This window comes from Ostrea edulis, chromosome 6, assembly GCF_947568905.1.
Source record: "Ostrea edulis chromosome 6, xbOstEdul1.1, whole genome shotgun sequence".
NCBI lineage: Eukaryota > Metazoa > Mollusca > Bivalvia > Ostreida > Ostreidae > Ostrea > Ostrea edulis.
This window is the reverse complement of record NC_079169.1, coordinates 20,494,548-20,513,687: the sequence shown is the minus strand read 5'-3', so window position 1 is coordinate 20,513,687 and position 19,140 is coordinate 20,494,548. Positions and strand designations below refer to the sequence as shown.

The 19,140-nt window shown below is 34.9% G+C and overlaps 1 protein-coding gene and 1 non-coding gene across 7 annotated transcripts in view; one reads left to right on the top strand and one right to left on the bottom strand.

Annotated features, from left to right (window-relative positions):
* Window positions 1-6,605, top strand: part of LOC125645418 (abl interactor 2-like) — a 30,579-nt gene extending 23,974 nt beyond the window's left edge. For all 6 annotated transcript variants that reach the window (XM_048870901.2, XM_056142433.1, XM_048870900.2 and 3 more), the window contains one exon: window positions 5,762-6,605. In XM_048870901.2, coding sequence (XP_048726858.1) covers window positions 5,762-5,925 — 164 coding nt within the window. In that variant the 3' untranslated portion in view covers window positions 5,926-6,605. The remainder of the gene's footprint in view (window positions 1-5,761) is intronic.
* A 12,416-nt stretch (window positions 6,606-19,021) lies between these two features.
* Trnas-gcu (transfer RNA serine (anticodon GCU)) lies at window positions 19,022-19,103 on the bottom strand. The gene has a single exon. It is a non-coding gene; the product is annotated as a tRNA-Ser (tRNA).
* Window positions 19,104-19,140: the final 37 nt, after the last annotated feature.

The following is a 19,140-nucleotide window of genomic DNA, read 5'->3' as shown; positions in this document are numbered from 1 at the left end:
TCAGTCCATCTGTAGACATAATCTATCCGTCTGTCAGTCCGTCCATAGACATAATCTATCTGTCAGTCCGTCCATAGACATAATCTATCCATCTGTCTGTCCGTCTGTAGACATAATCTATCTGTCTGTCAGTCCATCTGTAGACATAATCTATCCGTCTGTCAATCCGTCCATAGACATAATCTATCTGTCAGTCCGTCCATAGACATAATCTATCTGTCAGTCCGTCCATAGACATAATCTATCCATCTGTCTGTCCGTCCATAGACATAATCTATCCGTCTGTCAGTCCGTCCTTAGACATAATCTATCCGTCTGTCAGTCCGTCCATAGACATAATCTATCCGTCTGTCAGTCCGTCCATAGACATAATCTATCCATCTGTCAGTCCGTCCATAGACATAATCTATCTGTCTGTCAGTCCATCTGTAGACATAATCTATCCATCTGTCTGTCCATCCATAGACATAATCTATCTGTCTGTCCGTCCATAGACATAATCTATCCATCTGTCAGTCCATCCATAGACATAATCTATCTGTCTGTCAGTCCATCCATAGACATAATCTATCTGTCTGTCAGTCCATCCATAGACATAATCTATCCGTCTGTCAGTCCATCCATAGACATAATCTATCTGTCAGTCCGTCCTTAGACATAATCTATCCGTCTGTCAGTCCGTCTATAGACATAATCTATCCGTCTGTCAGTCCGTCCATAGACATAATCTATCCATCTGTCAGTCCGTCCATAGACATAATCTATCTGTCTGTCAGTCCATCTGTAGACATAATCTATCCATCTGTCTGTCCATCCATAGACATAATCTATCTGTCTGTCCGTCCATAGACATAATCTATCCATCTGTCAGTCCATCCATAGACATAATCTATCTGTCTGTCAGTCCATCCATAGACATAATCTATCTGTCTGTCAGTCCATCCATAGACATAATCTATCCGTCTGTCAGTCCATCCATAGACATAATCTATCTGTCAGTCCGTCCTTAGACATAATCTATCCATCTGTCAGTCCGTCCATAGACATAATCTATCTGTCTGTCAGTCCATCCATAGACATAATCTATCTGTCTGTCTGTCCATAGACATAATCTATCCGTCTGTCTGTCCATCCATAGACATAATCTATCTGTCTGTCAGTCCATCCATAGACATAATCTATCTGTCAGTCCGTCCATAGACATAATCTATCCGTCTGTCAGTCCATCCATAGACATAATCTATCTGTCTGTCAGTCCATCTGTAGACATAATCTATCCGTCTGTCAGTCCATCCATAGACATAATCTATCCGTCTGTCAGTCCATCTGTAGACATAATCTATCCGTCTGTCAGTCCATCCATAGACATAATCTATCTGTCTGTCAGTCCATCCATAGACATAATCTATCTGTCTGTCAGTCCGTCCTTAGATATAATCTATCTGTCTGTCAGTCCATCCATAGACATAATCTATCCGTCTGTAGACTTGATATGTCCAAAGTAAATCTTTAACACAGACAAACAGATTTGATCAAAACTTTGTGTATACTGTAAAAGTGGTTTACACTGGGGTTAATTATTTGTTTTTCCACGTCCAACATTACACAAGGGGGAAGAATATGTGGGAACTCAATATGATATATATCATATCAAATATTTATAACTATATGCATTGTGGAAAATTACGTACAGCACTAAATATTGTGACTTCGACTTCGTAATGAATGTAAATTTCCCCCAGGCATAAATAACCACTTCTACAGTATTTTATATAAATAATGAAGTTGTGCACCTGGTATTTTGATTAATTTCAACATTCAAGGAACTTATGGATATTTTTTTCTAAGGGGGTCATTGTCTAGAGTATATCTTAAAAACAATTTATTTTTCAATGAGCACAACTTCATTATTTCCCACTATCCAATGTTCCCTGCGGGGGGTATTAGTCCCATTAGGACAGTTCTAGTTTGAACTTGATTCCTTAGAGAGTTTTTCTATCATAAAAGATACATTTCATTGTAATTACTGTATACATTTAGTAAATGATGCATTTACAACATCAGCACGTTCTTGTATGGTGTCTTTATCTTGCTGAATGTGTAAATTCTACTTTTAATAACAAAATATTCATCCTAAAATCATTATTGATACTTTCAAGGAGTTACCATAAATGTAATGATAAAAGAATTCACTGGCCTTTACAACACGGGAAGGCAAAGTTTATGTTTGGTGGTGAAGAATTCGAGGCTAAAAACACCAATTAGTTCTTCAAAACATATCTCATAAAGTTTGTCTTGACTAGATCGACAGACTAATAGAATAGACTGTATATCTACACACAACAAATGTTCTATATATCTACACACAACAAATGTTCAATATATCTACACACAACAAATGTTCTATATATCTACACACAACAAATGTTCAATATATCTACACACAACAAATGTTCTATATATCTTCACACAACAAATGTTCTTTATATCTACACACTACAAATGTTCTATATATCTACACACTACAAATGTTCAATATATCTACACAACAAATGTTCAATATATCTACACACAACAAATGTTCAATATATCTACACACTACAAATGTTCAATATATCTACACACAACAAATGTTCTATATATCTTCACACAACAAATGTTCTTTATATCTACACACTACAAATGTTCTATATATCTACACACTACAAATGTTCAATATATCTACACAACAAATGTTCAATATATCTACACACTACAAATGTTCTATATATCTACACACTACAAATGTTCTATATATCTACACACTACAAATATTCAATATATCTACACACAACAAATGTTCAATATATCTACACACTACAAATGTTCAATATATCTACACACTACAAATGTTCTATATATCTACACACTACAAATGTTCAATATATCTACACACAACAAATGTTCAATATATCTACACACAACAAATGTTCTATATATCTTCACACAACAAATGTTCTTTATATCTACACACTACAAATGTTCAATATATCTACACACAACAAATGTTCAATATATCTACACAACAAATGTTCAATATATCTACACACAACAAATGTTCTATATATTTACACACTACAAATGTTCTATATATCTACACACTACAAATGTTCAATATATCTACACACTACAAATGTTCAATATATCTACACACAACAAATGTTCTATATATCTACAACAAATGTTCTATATATCTACACACTACAAATGTTCTATATATCTACAACAAATGTTCTATATATCTACACACAAAAAATGTTCTATGTATCTACACACTACAAATGTTCTATATATCTACTCACTACAAATGTTCTATATATTTACACACAACAAATATTCAATATATCTACACACTACAAATATTCAATATATCTGCACACTACAAATGTTCTATATCTACATACAAAAAATGTTCAATATATCTACATGCAACAAATGTTCAATATATCCACACACAAAAAATGTTCAATATATCTACATACAACAAATGTCCAATATATTCACACAACAAATGTTTAATATATCTACACACAACAAATGTCCAATATATCCACACAACAAATGTTCAATATATCTACACACAACAAATGTTCAATATATCTACACACTACAAATGTTCTATATATCTACACACTACAAATGTTCAATATATCTACATGCAACAAATTTTCAATATATCTACACACTACAAATGTTCAATATATCTACACACAACAAATGTTCAATATATCTACATACAAAAAATGTTCTTTTCAATACATGTTTATCCAGATTAGACTGTGATGCCTTGAAATTCTAAAGATAATATAAATTTTTAAGATGTACAGGAATATTTGCTTTGATGAATAAACAAGGTAACTTTACTTAATCTGTTGAACTTGTTCTGGTAAATTCTGGAATATTGTTCTGCCTATTTCAAAGCATTCTGCTTATTGGTTTCATTGTTACAACTGATGAAATTTTGTGGCTAATGTTTTGCAAGCTATTATCATATTTTATGATACATGTAACATCTTCAGCATGACTGAGATCAGCATTTACAAGCTAATTCAGTATTTTGTTTCCATTTTTAATCCTTTATGTATGTTTTTTCACCATTGTGTTTGGTATAACACTTTTGTACTGCAGATGCAATATGATACTCTATATTTACATTTTAATTACATTCTAACATGATTTTGCTATGCAAAACTTGGAAATATGTTGTGGTTCCTTTGACAACAACTCACAATGACATCACACTTAACAATGATGTAGACAGCATAATGCCAACTGATAATCTATGTTGAAGTTGACATGGCTATTGCATGGCTGTTCTAGCTTGTAGACTGACAAACACTGAGAGTTTTATTTGTGTTAATTTTTTAAAATTATCTATGGTGCTTATAATAAGCAACAATAAGCAGACAAAATTTCATAACGGACTCATACATCCTTATTTGGTTTGTCTTCGCACCGTTGTGCATTATCGGATCAGTAGAGTACTTAGTATTACTGTACATTTACAGTCATGGGAAACTAAGGAAGAAATGTAGTTCATGTTAAAACATGATGTTATAAAGTTGTGGGTTTTTTTTTCATTCAAACATGTTAGTGTTTTATGTCAAACAAGCAATACATGATATATTGATATTAGATTGCTTGTAAAATAAGTGATTTTATTATACCTCAGTATGAGACTTCTATGCAACGTGTAATCTGATTGGTCTAGACAGTCACGTGCCAGGGACGACAAAACTTCATATCTTCCTCTCAAACATCATAAATTTATCTCCACATCATATTTCACCCCTTAGGCAGCCTCGTGCAATTTCCATAAATTTTACGTCAAGGTAGACATAGTTTATTGTGAGGTCTTAATAAGTCCGAGTCATTGTACTTTCATAGTTCCAACGAGTGCCAATATTCACCTATATAAGTCCAATAACCCTTTTATTATATAGCTTAAGTGTTTAGTTGTTAAATTATATCCCTTTTCACTCAAACTACTCCAAAATAGACGAGAATTCGTCAATATTGGCATCTAAGGTGAAGGTGTGCAATAACAGCATGCATTTCTTAACTGTTCAATATTTAACCCATCATTAATGCATGAAGCAAACCGATTTTGTAAATGGGGCCATCATAATTTATGTGCAGTAAAACATTTTGCTTAAGTAAATATCAAATACCGGCTCTGTCAGATTCGGAGGACCGTCGTCTGCCATTTTGGCTTGTTTACGTCGTTACGGTAACGTCAATATTGAACGCTCATACTCGGAATGTTTCGGGCGCATACAATTTACGCAATGCAAAGTTAGCGTTCAATAAATTCTCAGGATATTGAACGCTAACATTCTCTAGATTTTACGCAGATTTTATAATAGACTATTTATTAGCTAGATAATAAGAAGATTTATTCACCCAAGAAAAATAATATTCGCCTCAATAAATGTAAAATAATACTCACCAAAGTTGCACATTATTATATAACCTTAAAGGTGAGGTATATTATTTGTAAAGTAAGTAATGATAAAGCTCCTTGAATTCCAACTCCCTATTCATTATTTGTGTTTATATCCATACCTTTTAGATATCAATACTGGTACTCTGAGTCTGTTAGTAATTAGTACATTGTAGGTACTTATCGGTGTTCTTTTACCAGTGCAATGTTGATAGTCATCATTACTTATCAGTCATTAATTCATCAGTACTTATCAGTCATTATCTGTTTTGTTTTCAGTTATTGCTATTTATGACTACCAAGCTGAGAAAGAGGATGAGTTGTCATTCAATGAGAATTCGTTGATTTTTGTCACAAAGAAGAACGACGACGGATGGTATGAAGGCGTGATGAACGGAGTCACAGGATTGTTTCCTGGCAACTACGTGGAACCATGCATGTGAATGGACAACTCAAATTGGGCCGCATATTTTGAAAATAATCTTTTTAAAACTTTAAAAAGTTGCATAAAATGTTTTAAAAGTATTCATGTTTTGAATTGTGTAAATGTATTAACATGGCTTTTGTCATTGGCATTTATCTCGAGACGAGTCTCCATATGAAATGTAACCTGATTATTAGGTGTACTGAAGTTAATATTATATGATTGTGTATACATTTATCTCGAGACAAGCCTCAGTATGAAATGTATTCTGATTATCAGGTCTACTGAAGTGAATTTTATATAATTATGTATACATTTATCTCGAGACAAGCCTCAGTATGAAATGTAATAAGATTATCAGATGTACTGAAGTTAATTTTATGTAATTATGTATACATTTATCTCGAGACAAGTCTCAGTATGAAATGTAATAAGATTATCAGATGTACTGAAGTTAATTTTATGTAATTATGTATACATTTTATTTGCAAAATTTCATTATGTACACAAGCTTTATTAGTTATAAAATTTTATCCATTCACTGTGCAAGTTTAATTCCCAACATTTTCAGTTCAGCTTATTTAAATCTCACTGAACAATTCAACATGAACAATTCCCATTACGGTACCTTTCATGCTGTATCTTATATTAGTGTACATGATTTTACCAGTGAAGTAAACTTATATTTCTACATGTAAATAATGTTTCTGCTTACAACAGAGAGTGTTGATCGCTTTATAAAAGTTTTCACAATTATTCAGTATACATACATATGTACGTATTGGTTATATGCCGAATACAGTTCTGTGTGAAAAAATAGGCAGTTTGAGGGTTGAAAATTGTCTAATATTTTTTCGTACAGAATTGTTTGAGGCATATATCGTACTGAAAACATTGCTTATTGATTTACCTGAGACTATCCAATATTATAACAAAACACTAGTGTTAATGACCATAGAAGCAATTCTTGAATGAAAACTGCTCACTATCGCCTAGTATGTTAGAAATCAGCTACGTAAAACTTACATTTGTTGACTTACCTGAGACAGTCTGATATTACAACAAAAGAATGCAGGCTTGAATGAAAACTATGTAAGGTGAATATAACGAACAGTGATCAATCAGTGATCAATCTCATAACTCCTACAAGCAATACAAAATAGATAGTTGGGCAAACACGGACCCCTGGACACACCAGAGGTGGGATCAGGTGCCTAGGAGGAGTAAGCATCTCCTGTTGACCGGTCACACCCGCCGTGAGCCCTATATCCTGATCAGGTAAACGGAGTTATCTGCAGTCAAAATCAGTGTGCCAAGAACGGCTTAATCGGTATGAAACACGTCAGACAGCATTTGACCCAATGCGAGGTTGTATTGACGAACTAGATCATTATAACGACCATAGAATTTGCGAAATGCTGACTTCAATGAGACTGTTGAAATCCCTGTACCATCAACTTGTTTGTCAGTAGCTTACCTCGATTTAAAAACTGACTATACCCAGAACAAGCTCTTGCATATCGAATCAGTTGAGATATATAAACACCATATGCAGGTGATATGGAATATTGCTACACAAATATGGGAAGTTGACGATGGAGAAGCTGACATGTTAGAAATCAGCTACTTTGCAGAAGATAGTGGGAGTGATTAGATCGGTTTAAAATGGAGAGTGAGGATAAATTTTTCTGACACCAAGCGAATACAAGTCTGAAAGCAATGGATCAGATTACGATACCAACAATCTCGTAAATGATAATCTAGGAATTGTGGAGAATGCTGTTGTGAACTTGAATTTAAATTTTGAAGACACTAAAAAAAATGCCGATAATGCAGGCATAATATATATGTAAATGTATACAAATATATATAACAAGAGGCCCATGGGCCTAAATCGCTCTTCTGATACATTGTAGAACAGGCAAAAATTGTCACTAACAAAGATTCATCAATTAACAAAGTTTGATGATCTTAAGTCAAATAGTACCTGGAAATTTAAATGTAACTGTCCAAAAGTAGGTCACGGTGATCTACTTTTGGTCGACACACTGAAGACTCAAGATGCATCAACTGACACGTCAAATAGGATTCAAATATAGCCGTCAAATTCCAAAAGAAGGCCACAGTGACATACTTTTTGATCGACACATTCCAAAGACTCAAGATGCATCAACTGACAAAGTTTGATAATTGAAGTCAATTAGTATCTGAAATATTCAGATATAAACGTCAAATTCCAAAAGTAGGTCACAGTGACCTACTTTTTGGTCGACACACTGAAGATTCAAGACCCATGAACTGACAAGTTTGATGATTGTAAGTCAAATATTATCTGAAATATTCAATTATAGCCGTCAAAATCCAAAAATAGGTCACGGTGACCTACTTTTTAGTCAACACACTCTGAAGACTCAACATGCATCATCTGACAAAGTTTGATAATTGTAAATCAAATAGTATCTGAAATATTAAAATATAGCCGTCAAATTCCAAAAGTAGGTCACAGTGACCTACTTTTTGGTCAACAAACTATGAAGACTCAAGATGCATCAACTGACAAAGTTTGATGATCCTAGCTTTCATAGTGTCCAAAATATGCATCTAAAATTGAAAATGTGAAATTTGAATGTCTGCAAAATTCAAAAAGTATAAATATGTTTCGAGGCCTCTAGACGCATCAACTTACAAAGTTTGATGATTCTAAACCTCTCGGTATCTGAAATAACAACCTAAAATGTATTCATAAATGATTAGCCATAAAATTCAAAAAGTAGGTAATGCTGACATACTTTTCACATGACGCAGTTCAAGGTCCCATGATCCATCAACTGACAACTTTTGATGATCATAGGCTCAAAAGTGTCCAAGATATGCATCAAAATACATTTAATAATAATTACTTGCGAAATTCAAAAAGTAGGTCAACATGACCTACTTTTGAGACAACATGATATTAAGTCCTAAGATGCATCAACTGACAGAATTTGATGATCCTAGTCCGTATACTAAGGAAAATATCAAAGTTTTAACAAAACAAAATTTAAGGTCAATTTTGAAGTGACCTTGAGACCACACCCTTTGTCCCAGGATGATGCCTTGAACAATGTTTTATCTACAACCTATCCTCATCCTTATGCATAAGTTTGGTGATAATTTGCCTCGTGGTTCTTGAGAAGAATTTTTTTAGCAACCACTACTTTTGTTTGCATTTTCCTAATTATCTCCCCTTGTTAAAGGGTCATAACTCTTGTTTTAGTACAAATGAAAGCCCTTGGGCCAAGGATACCCTGTGACAAATTTGACAAAAATTGGCCAAGGGGTTCTTGAGATATAGCCCTTTTTCCAAAAAGCTGACGCACACCGCACGCCAGACATGGCCATATGATTAACTCTGAGCCTTCGGCTCAGAAGAGCTATGTAAATATATTATTAAAAACATATATAAAAATGCAGGCCCGTAGGAAGCAATTTGTGGCGTACGTCATGTACATAAATCTAATTATGTACATGCATAGAATCTAAATAGTTTCCCAGAAAACCCCTCAACTTTAATTTTAAGTTTTGTTTGGGGGTGGAGGGGGGTGTTAAGGATTTTTTTTAAATCTTTTTTTTTTTTTTTTTTTTATATCTTTTATCATTTTGTTATCAATCATTTCTGAGTTATAAGGTATTTAGTACTCGGTAAACTTTCCAAAAATCGCCAGTCTGTGTTCACTTTCACTTACGAACTCCTCAACTATTTTTTCTGGATTCAGTTCATCAGTCTCATTTTTATGAACATGCAATAAAAGCAAATTGTTTGTTCGTATTTGGCTCATTGTTGATCTCAGTGATGTTTTCAATATTTTCAAGGCGCTGAATGAGCGCTCACTGGTAGCGTTAGTTGCAGGAAGTACCAAAATTAGTTCGAGAATTTTGAGGATCTCGGCAAACATACTTTTTTCATTTGAATGTCTGAAAAATTCAACCACACTTGGTATATCTGGCGTAAAGTCTTTTGGAAAAACAGTCTGTAACATTATAAGCTGACAGTGAAGATCCTTTGGCTTCAAATCTGTATCATATAGGGTCGTGACAAAATTGAATTCTTCTTCGAACGTTTGACCTGTGCAAGCCTCAATTACGAGGTTTTCAAGATTAACATAAGCTTTGTAACCTGGTTGGTCAAATCTAGATTTTATGCCAGCTAAAAGCAGATCTAATGCCTCGTAGAAATCTTTCCTATATATACATATCTGCACACGATGAAAAAGTATGTGCTGCTGTCCCATCATCAAGTTTACGAGGAATTTTGCGTTTTCTAGGAAGAACAGGATCATCGATGTTCATCTGTTTTGCTTTTTCAACAATTTCCTCGTAAAACTGAGTGAAGATTGTCTCATCTCGGAGACTTTGCAAAGCACTCATTGTCGTTGATGCCATTTTTTGACCAACACTCGCCGAGAGATTTGGAGTCTGCAGAGCCCTTGCCAAATTATCACGTAAAAGTTTTTCACTCAGTAAACACTAAAAGAAGAAATCAAACCTGCACATATAAGCAGCCACTCCCCTAATTCTGTTTCTCATTTCTACCTCAAGCACGTATTGGAGGCTTTCATCCCAAACATTTCTTGGAATTTCATAGTTTGACAAAATGCTCAAAAATGTGTCGGCTTATATTGTCCATCTTGTGGGACACAAAACCCTTATTCCCGCTGACGTTTTCTCTAGATTTTGGGCATTTTTTAATGTATTGAAAATCATCTCCCTTCTTGGAGATTCTTTAATCAACTTTGTTATATCCTTTGCAATGTCCAGGGTGTCTCTAAGCAACTTACATCCCTTAATAGAATCACTGCAAGCTAGGTTAAGAGCATGACCATAACAGTGTATGTAAAGGGCTCTGGGTTCAAGTGCATTAATTTGTGTTGCAACACCTGTCTTTGAACCAGCCATAGAAGCAGCCATGTCATAACACTGGCCTCGTACTTTGTTGATAGGCAGATCGAACCTCAAAAGGGTATCTTTAATTGCTAGGGTTATTGAATTAGGCCCAATGTCAGAAAGACAGTACATCCCTAATAAATCTTCATGAGCGGTAAAATTTTGATCAACCCATCGAATGCATAAAACAAGTTGCTCTTTGTTGGAAATATCTCGTGTTTCGTCTGCCATTATTGAAAAGAATTCAGATGATTTGATGAAAGCAACAATTTGTCGCAAAACCTGCAACCCCATCACCTGCAAAATTTCATTTTGTATATCTGGAGCAACATACTTATTTGTCTTGCGTTGTAGCCATTCCTGAAGCTGGGGATCGCGTTTAGCCTCTAGCATGAGAAGTTAATTAAAGTTCGAGTTTTTCTCGTCTTTGTCACCCTGAAGAGCAATTCCTTGTCGAGCAAGAAACTTCAAAATGTTTGTGATTTTAAGCAAATTCTATCTGTTCGACTTCATCTCGACTTCGTGCGTCTTTGAAAGACATTCTCCAACATCTTTAACCTCCTCCTTTATCGTAAACTCCCTTTCCATTGCCTCTTTATGGCAATCACTTTTCTCGTGTGCGGCGAATTTTGTGGTTGCTTTTTTCCAGTTTTTAAAACCACTTGATATTAAAGCTTTTTCTTTCTTGTGACAACTGAGAGTCTTCTTCTGAAATGAGTTTATGCAAGAAAAACAGAATACAACATCTTTGATTTCTACATAATGTAACCAAGACCACCGATCAAATCAGGAGGCATCGAAAGATCTCATCTTTTTACCAAACTTTATTGCTGGAATGAAAATATTCCGTGGCTGATTTGGGGTACTACCGATCTCTGGTGTATGCCATTTTTCATGTACAACCTGGGCCTTCTGAACTGGTATTTCTGAGATATCATCTTCTGAAGAAGAAGAATCAATAAAGGAAGCAACCTTAACATGTTTGTCTGTTTCTTTGTTTGCAGTTTCCCCCAATTTACCTGTTTCAATAGACTCCTCATTTGTGTTAGACTCCAAGAGTGGGAAAGGACTATCTTATGATTGTTTTGGTTCAAATGAGCGATGAGGTTCAGAATTCTCAAAGGATAACCTCGAACGCTTTGAAAGAGGTTCCTCATGCTTGTGAATACAGGCAACAAAATGATTAGGTGTCCAACCATCTATTTTTGTAGCAATTGTTTGAGTCCACATGATGTGGATAGCTTCCTGATATTCTTTAGCATCAGCACGGTCAAGAGGAACAATAAGCTGATTATGATCTTGTCTGTTTACACCAGGGTTTTGCACCTCGGGGAAAATCGACATGATTGGTTTCTGCAAAACGTTAGAAGCTACGAACATATGTAAAAGGCTTGAATAGTAACCGTTCTGGGTTGTCTTTATTGTTTCCTTTTGTAACGAAGCAATCAAATCACCAGTAATTAAACACTCTTCTGACAGGGAACTTTCAAAGACATATTGAAGTGAACTTTTGTTTGTGGACATGGTCACAAAAGTGTTTTCATTCCTGTAGCGCTTCAGGTTTGAAACAAGTTCAAACACAATTCGTACCTTCATTTCCTTAAAATTGTCCTCATGTCCAAACACACAAAAAAAGAGAGAGAGTTCTGAATAAACAATTCCCATCACCATATATCTGAATCGGGATAAGCTCAGAAGGAGCATCATTTGGATAAAGCTCTGAGGAAACAGCATCTTTTCGAATATTCGAAGTTGGGATATTAGGTATGCTTATTGGAAGAGGATATTTCTTAAAAATTTGCCCTTTGAGTCAAACAAGAAAACTTAGTGCTCCCCATCCCCTTTTTCCTGCATTCCTTGCTTCTTCGTGCACTTTTTCGAAAAATGCCTTTCTTTCGTCCGTCTGGGTATACATTGTGAAATATAATCAAATTTAAAACTATGCGGAATGTTGATCTTACACTGATACGATAGTGTCTACTCTTGGACCAAGAATGAAACAGGTCTTGACAGCCTGAGACTTTACAAGCTTTGAAAAAGTTGTTACACGTCATGACCTACGTCACATTGGGGGTGTTACGTCACTGATAAATAGTACTTCACACATTGTCGGGTTTACCTTTACCATAAAAACTGTGATGATAAAAAAGTCAACAATTCATCATATTAGCTTTACAAAAAGATTTTAAATATATACAAACATGGAACTGGTATTAGGGCAGCTGGGCATAGACATTTTTGTATCAAGACGAAGTTTCTATGAACAAGCTATCTATTGACTTATTAGACCTTGAAAGTTGGTCAAGGTCACCACAGGAGTTTGAAATTTTATCAATAAAGTCAATAAAATTCACTTGATTGACCAAGCCATGAGCTATGCGTTAGCATAGCGAACAGGAATGAAACGCCGTTTTGGAGAAATCTCGAGTTTCGCTTTGAACCGCCGCGCAATGAATATAACTCGTAAGTATTTATCACTAACAACATTTGCCTACTTAAATTTGCCTCCTAGCCCCTCTCTAATGCTGTCAGTATCCACTTTATTCGGTTCCGTGTAAACATTGACTTTACCGAGGACCCATTGTAATACGTCACATTCACTCCGGGCCTGACATTTTAGTATTCCTTATAATTTAAAGTTAAAAAAAAATAAAATAAAATGCTATTAATCCTTCCACATATTTTTTGAATCAAATGAAATAAACCACAACATATAAAATCCTCAGTCATATCAATTATTATATTTTGAGGCCAGAAACTATGTTCAGAGTTTAAAAACAAAGGGCGATAATTGTGTAGAAAGTTGCATGTGCGGGAAATCATTGGATTACAAAAATGTCAGGCCCGGAGTGAATGTGACGTATTACAATGGGTCCTCGGTAAAGTCAATGTTTACACGGAACCGAATAAAGTGGATACTGACAGCATTAGAGAGGGGCTAGGAGGCAAATTTAAGTAGGCAAATGTTGTTAGTGATAAATACTTACGAGTTATATTCATTGCGCGGCGGTTCAAAGCGAAACTCGAGATTTCTCCAAAACGGCGTTTCATTCCTGTTCGCTATGCTAACGCATAGCTCATGGCTTGGTCAATCAAGTGAATTTTATTGACTTTATTGATAAAATTTCAAACTTCTGTGAGGTCACACATATTAGATACCTGTTGATCAGTCGTCCCTTGCGAGATTTTTTCACTCGTATGAGTCGTCAACAAATACCGGTAAAGGGCTTTAAACGACACTAGTGCCGGGCACTTAGCAAAGGAACAGTCACTACATATCATAGGTTTGACGCCAGATGCGGAGCTGGGAACGAGAACTGAACCATTACCTCATGATTACGACCTTTTGGATGGTGCCCTAAGAAATGTTAAGGCATTAAATGCTTTTCATAATATTTTTTTTAATTTAAGCTAAAGGACAGTCACACTGACTGACTCTGAGTCTCATTGAATCAAATGAACTTTCTGCTTAAAAATAATTATACATTACACTATATGTGAATTTTACTGTATGAATTTGTTGTTTTTTTTGGAAAAATATTGGGGGGGGGGGGGGGTACACCCCCACACCCGGTTCCTACGGCCATGCAGTTAGCAGTTAATGATATTCATATATGAAATTAAAACATAGTGTTGTGCAGTATTGAGGGTAGGAACCACAGGCACTTGTTTCTGTAAATAACGTACGACCTCTGTATACTACATGTAATAATAACATGTGTTATTATTACCATACAGAGGTCGTGAGTTATTTACATCTTTATATCTTCTAATTGTCGTATACTCATTTAGAATTGCATTTTGTAAAATTAGTAAATTTCAATTACGAAAAAAAAAAAAAAATCGTATATAGTTTTATTATTATCTGGTAAATTCAGCATTCCGACAGTCTGTGCATTCGCAAATGTGATTTAAAGTTTCCTTTTAGTATCAAGTTCAATTTCATGTGTCAGAATTATATTTCGTATCGTGTTTTTATCGATGCGTTACATTTCTAGTACGAAATATAAACAAAACTAATCTTCACACTACGAAAAACTTCCTAACACGCCGCCATATTGGAATACTTGTCACTCCTGTTAAAATGGGGAGTATACTCGAGTAGCACGAGTTCAACACCAGTGTCGATAATCTGACGTTTTATTTACAACTCTAGTTAATTACACGTGTAAGTTGTAACTCGGGTCGCTTAATCGAATTCAACCATGTCCTGTGGACCATCAGCATCATGTCTTGCACGTGTGCTCAAACGTCATGCTGGGTCAAACTGACATAAGGGGAAAACAATCTTACATCCGCGTCCTTTGTCAATGCCAATAACTTCTTTCACTGTGAGACATAGTTTGTTTAAGCATGTAATTTTAGTTGATAAAATTATAACAATCATAAAAATACACATTAAAGTTACCACTAAGAGTTGCGTATTAGCATGTTTCATTTATATTTATTTAATTCCCCCTCCCCCCCCCCTCCCCCCTCTGAAAAGGGATACTACGATGTGCATCATTGCTGTTGTAATTCATTTTTATGATAAAATTACCATTGTTGACCCCCCCCCCCCCACACACACACCCCGTAATAGAAACACCACACTGCGATGGGTCCAGTAGAGTGGGTAGTGGGGTGTCGCCGAAATGTAACATTTTTGTACGATTCAGAATTATACAATTAAAGGGTAAAAAATTATTATTTTATTATGAAATGGGATCGTCAAACATGAGTATGAAAAACAACTTTGTGCAAATAAATAGTTTCTTAAAGAAATTCTAGAAAGAAACTTTCCATAAAGAATATGCTAAAGTAAACCTTAGGTCGTCTGTACCCATTGTGTAAACAAATTGTGTCAAAATATAAGGGATAAGTAATTAAAAAGCTTGAAAAAGAAAGCAATATATCGTTTATTAGTCAAAAGACTATGGAGCGCCAAATTAACATAAACTCAAATAATTGAAGATATCTTTAATTATTTGAAGATATCATCAATTCAATTGTTGCTCTCTTTAATTGAATTAATGCGCGCATTAAATCAATTATTGCTCTCATCAAATGAATGAATGCGCGCTTCAATTCAATTATTGCTCTCATCAATTGAATTAATGAGAGCAATAATTGATTTAATGCGCGCATGAATTCAATTATTGCTCTCTTCAATTCAATTGATGCGCGCATTAATTCAATTAATGAGAGCAATAATAGATTTGATGCGCGCATTAATTCAATTATTGCTCTCTTCAATTCATTTGATGAGAGCATCAATTTAGTAGAAATATTGCTCGCAATAATTAATTTAGAGCTCGGTTTAAATAATTTGATGATCTCTTTAATTCAATTGAAGATATCTTTAAATCATTTACAATGCTTTTGTATAAGGAATTAATGCGCGCATCAATTCTTTTAAAGAGAGCAACAATTCAATTAAAGATATCATTAATTCAATTGTGGATATGTTGAATTGAAGATATCTTTAATTATATAGTTGCTCTCTCTAAAAGAATTATTGCTCTCTTCAAATGAATTAAAGATATCATTAATTCAATTGAAGAGAGCAATAATTGAATTAATGCGCGCATTAAATCAATTATTGCTCTCATCAAATGAATTAATGCGCGCATCAATTCAATTATTGCTCTCATCAATTGATTTAATGCGCGCATTATATCAATTATTGCTCTCTTCAATTGAATTGTAGCGCGCATCAATTCATTTGAAGAGATCATTAATTCATTTGAAGAGATCATTAATTGAATTGAAGCGCGCATCAATTCAGTTGAAGAATTAATGCTCTCATCAATTCAATTAATGCGCGCAATAATTCAGAATTGAAGATATCATTAATTATTTGAAGAGATCTTTAATTCAATTGTTGCGCGCATCAAATGAATTGATGATATCTTCAAAATAATTGAAGATATCTTCAATTATTTGAGTTTATGTTAATTTGGCGCTCCATAAAAGACTGCGTCCATGATTACGTCGTTTTTCCCCTATGCCGGCATCGAGGGCATGCACAGCCGAAAGTCCCAGATAACATTTTTTTGCATGATTTCTTTCTTAATAGTAGATAGAATGGCATAAAACTTTTTGTGATAACTGCATGTATATGTTTATGACCTATAAATTTTTCTGGGAATTCCATAAAGAAGGTACTGAACCAAAGTTTTCATCTACCAAAACGCAGTAAATCTAGTTAAACACCGTACAGTGTCAATTCTCCGGGACTACTTCCCCCTACGAATAATGATATTGGAGTTATAGCGTAACGGATACTGAGCTGACCGGAGCTTGAAATCTAGCACGTTTTATAAATTCCGAAACCTGAACACGGTCACCGATCTTGCGATCTACCGAAATTAGTCCGCGTTTTAGCATCATAGACAATAGCATCAGACTGAGTTCTAGATCTCTAAGGTAACTTAAATAAATCGCTATCCGGGACTTTCGGCTTTCGGCCGTACTTCATTTACCGCTCACCGGCATCATCTGTACATAGCAATGTTAGGAAGTGTTAGGACATGAGTAAGCAATGTTAGGAAGTGTTTGGATACAGTCAGATTTCGTATATTCTATGTTCGTTATAACGATTTAATTCACGTCCGACTGTGTTAGACCGTTCTGCACGGTGTCCTGAGCTTGGCAGTTTGAAGATCTTAGAAATTGGTAGGACTTTCGGCTTTCGGCCGTACTTCATTTACCGCTCACCGGCATCGAGTGTGCAAAACATCTGTACATAGCAATGTAAGGAATATTGTTAGGACATGAGTAAGCAATGTTGGGAACTGTTAGGACATGGGTTGTAACAATGTTAGGAATTATTGGGACATGGGTTATAGCAATGTTAAAAATTGTTAGGACATGAGTTAGCAATGTTAGGAAGTGTTAGGACATGGGTTAGCAATGTTAGGACACAAGTAAGCAATGTTAGCAATGTTAGGACATGAGTAAGTAATGTTAGGAAATGAATTAGCAATGTTAGGACATGAGTAAGCAATATTAGGAAGTGTTAGGACATGAGTAAGCAATATTAGGAATTGTTAGGACATGGGTTAGCAATGTTAGGACATGAGTAAGCAATGTTAGGAAGTGTTAGGACATGAGTAAGCAATATTAGGAATTGTTAGGACATGGGTTAGCAATGTTTGGAAGTGTTAGGACATGAGTAAGCAATATTAGGAATTGTTAGGACATGGGTTAGCAATGTTAGGACATGAGTAAGCAATGTTAGGAAGTGTTTGGATACAGTCAGATTTCGTATATTCTATGTTCGTTATAACGATTTAATTCACGTCCGACTGTGTTAGACCGTTCTGCACGGTGTCCTGAGCTTGGCAGTTTGAAGACATCAAGTTTACATCTTATAAATTGGTAGGATTTTTAAAGTAGAAATTAAGGCTCCTTGGCAATGCGAGGAGACTCCCCTTTAATCAAATAAAACCATTGTTATGGTCTGGCCTCCTTTGGTCTGAGATCTTGTTGAGCTGATGTATCATATATGTCATTGAAGGTACTCCTGTCAAACTTTTGAGGCAATAACATCGTCGCAAGCCACGCATATTGTCTCCGTTTACACTACGTCTTTGAGGTATGGGTAGTTACTATAGCGAATAAGTAACCGTGGCTAGCGACGATGGGGCAGAATATGGAATGTTTGTACCGTTTATCGAGTATATATGGCACGCCAAATTCACAAAAATGAGCTAAACATAGTTTCACAGTTGATAAACTAGGTTTATCGACTGTAAACTATAGTTTACGGACCGTAAACTATAGTTATCGACGTTAATCTATATTTAACAGATAATCTATGTTTCACAAGCGTAAACTATAATTAACAATGAAAACAATCATTAGCGATTGCAAAACATAGTTTATCTGATAAATACGGTTTCACGATTGTAAACTACGGTTTACAAGTCTAAACTATTATTAACGAATGTAAATGATAGTTTACGGTTTGTAAGATATAGTTTATAGTCATTTAATGCGCCGAATTCACAAAAAATGATAAAGACAGTTTTGTTTAATATAGTTTATGAGTAAAAATGGCAGTTAGCTATAGTTTACGATCAAAAACTATAATTAACGAATGTTAAACACAGTTTATCTGATAAATATAGTATCACAATTTGTGGAAAAAGACGCATTTTCTTCGGTTATTTTTAATTATTTGGTGTAAAATATGAAAAAATAATGTCCGACGAGGATGGGATTCGAACCCACGCGGGGAGACCCCAATGGATTAGCAGTCCATCGCCTTAACCACTCGGCCACCTCGTCTTGCTTTTAAATGAAGTAAAGTCTAAATAAATCAATT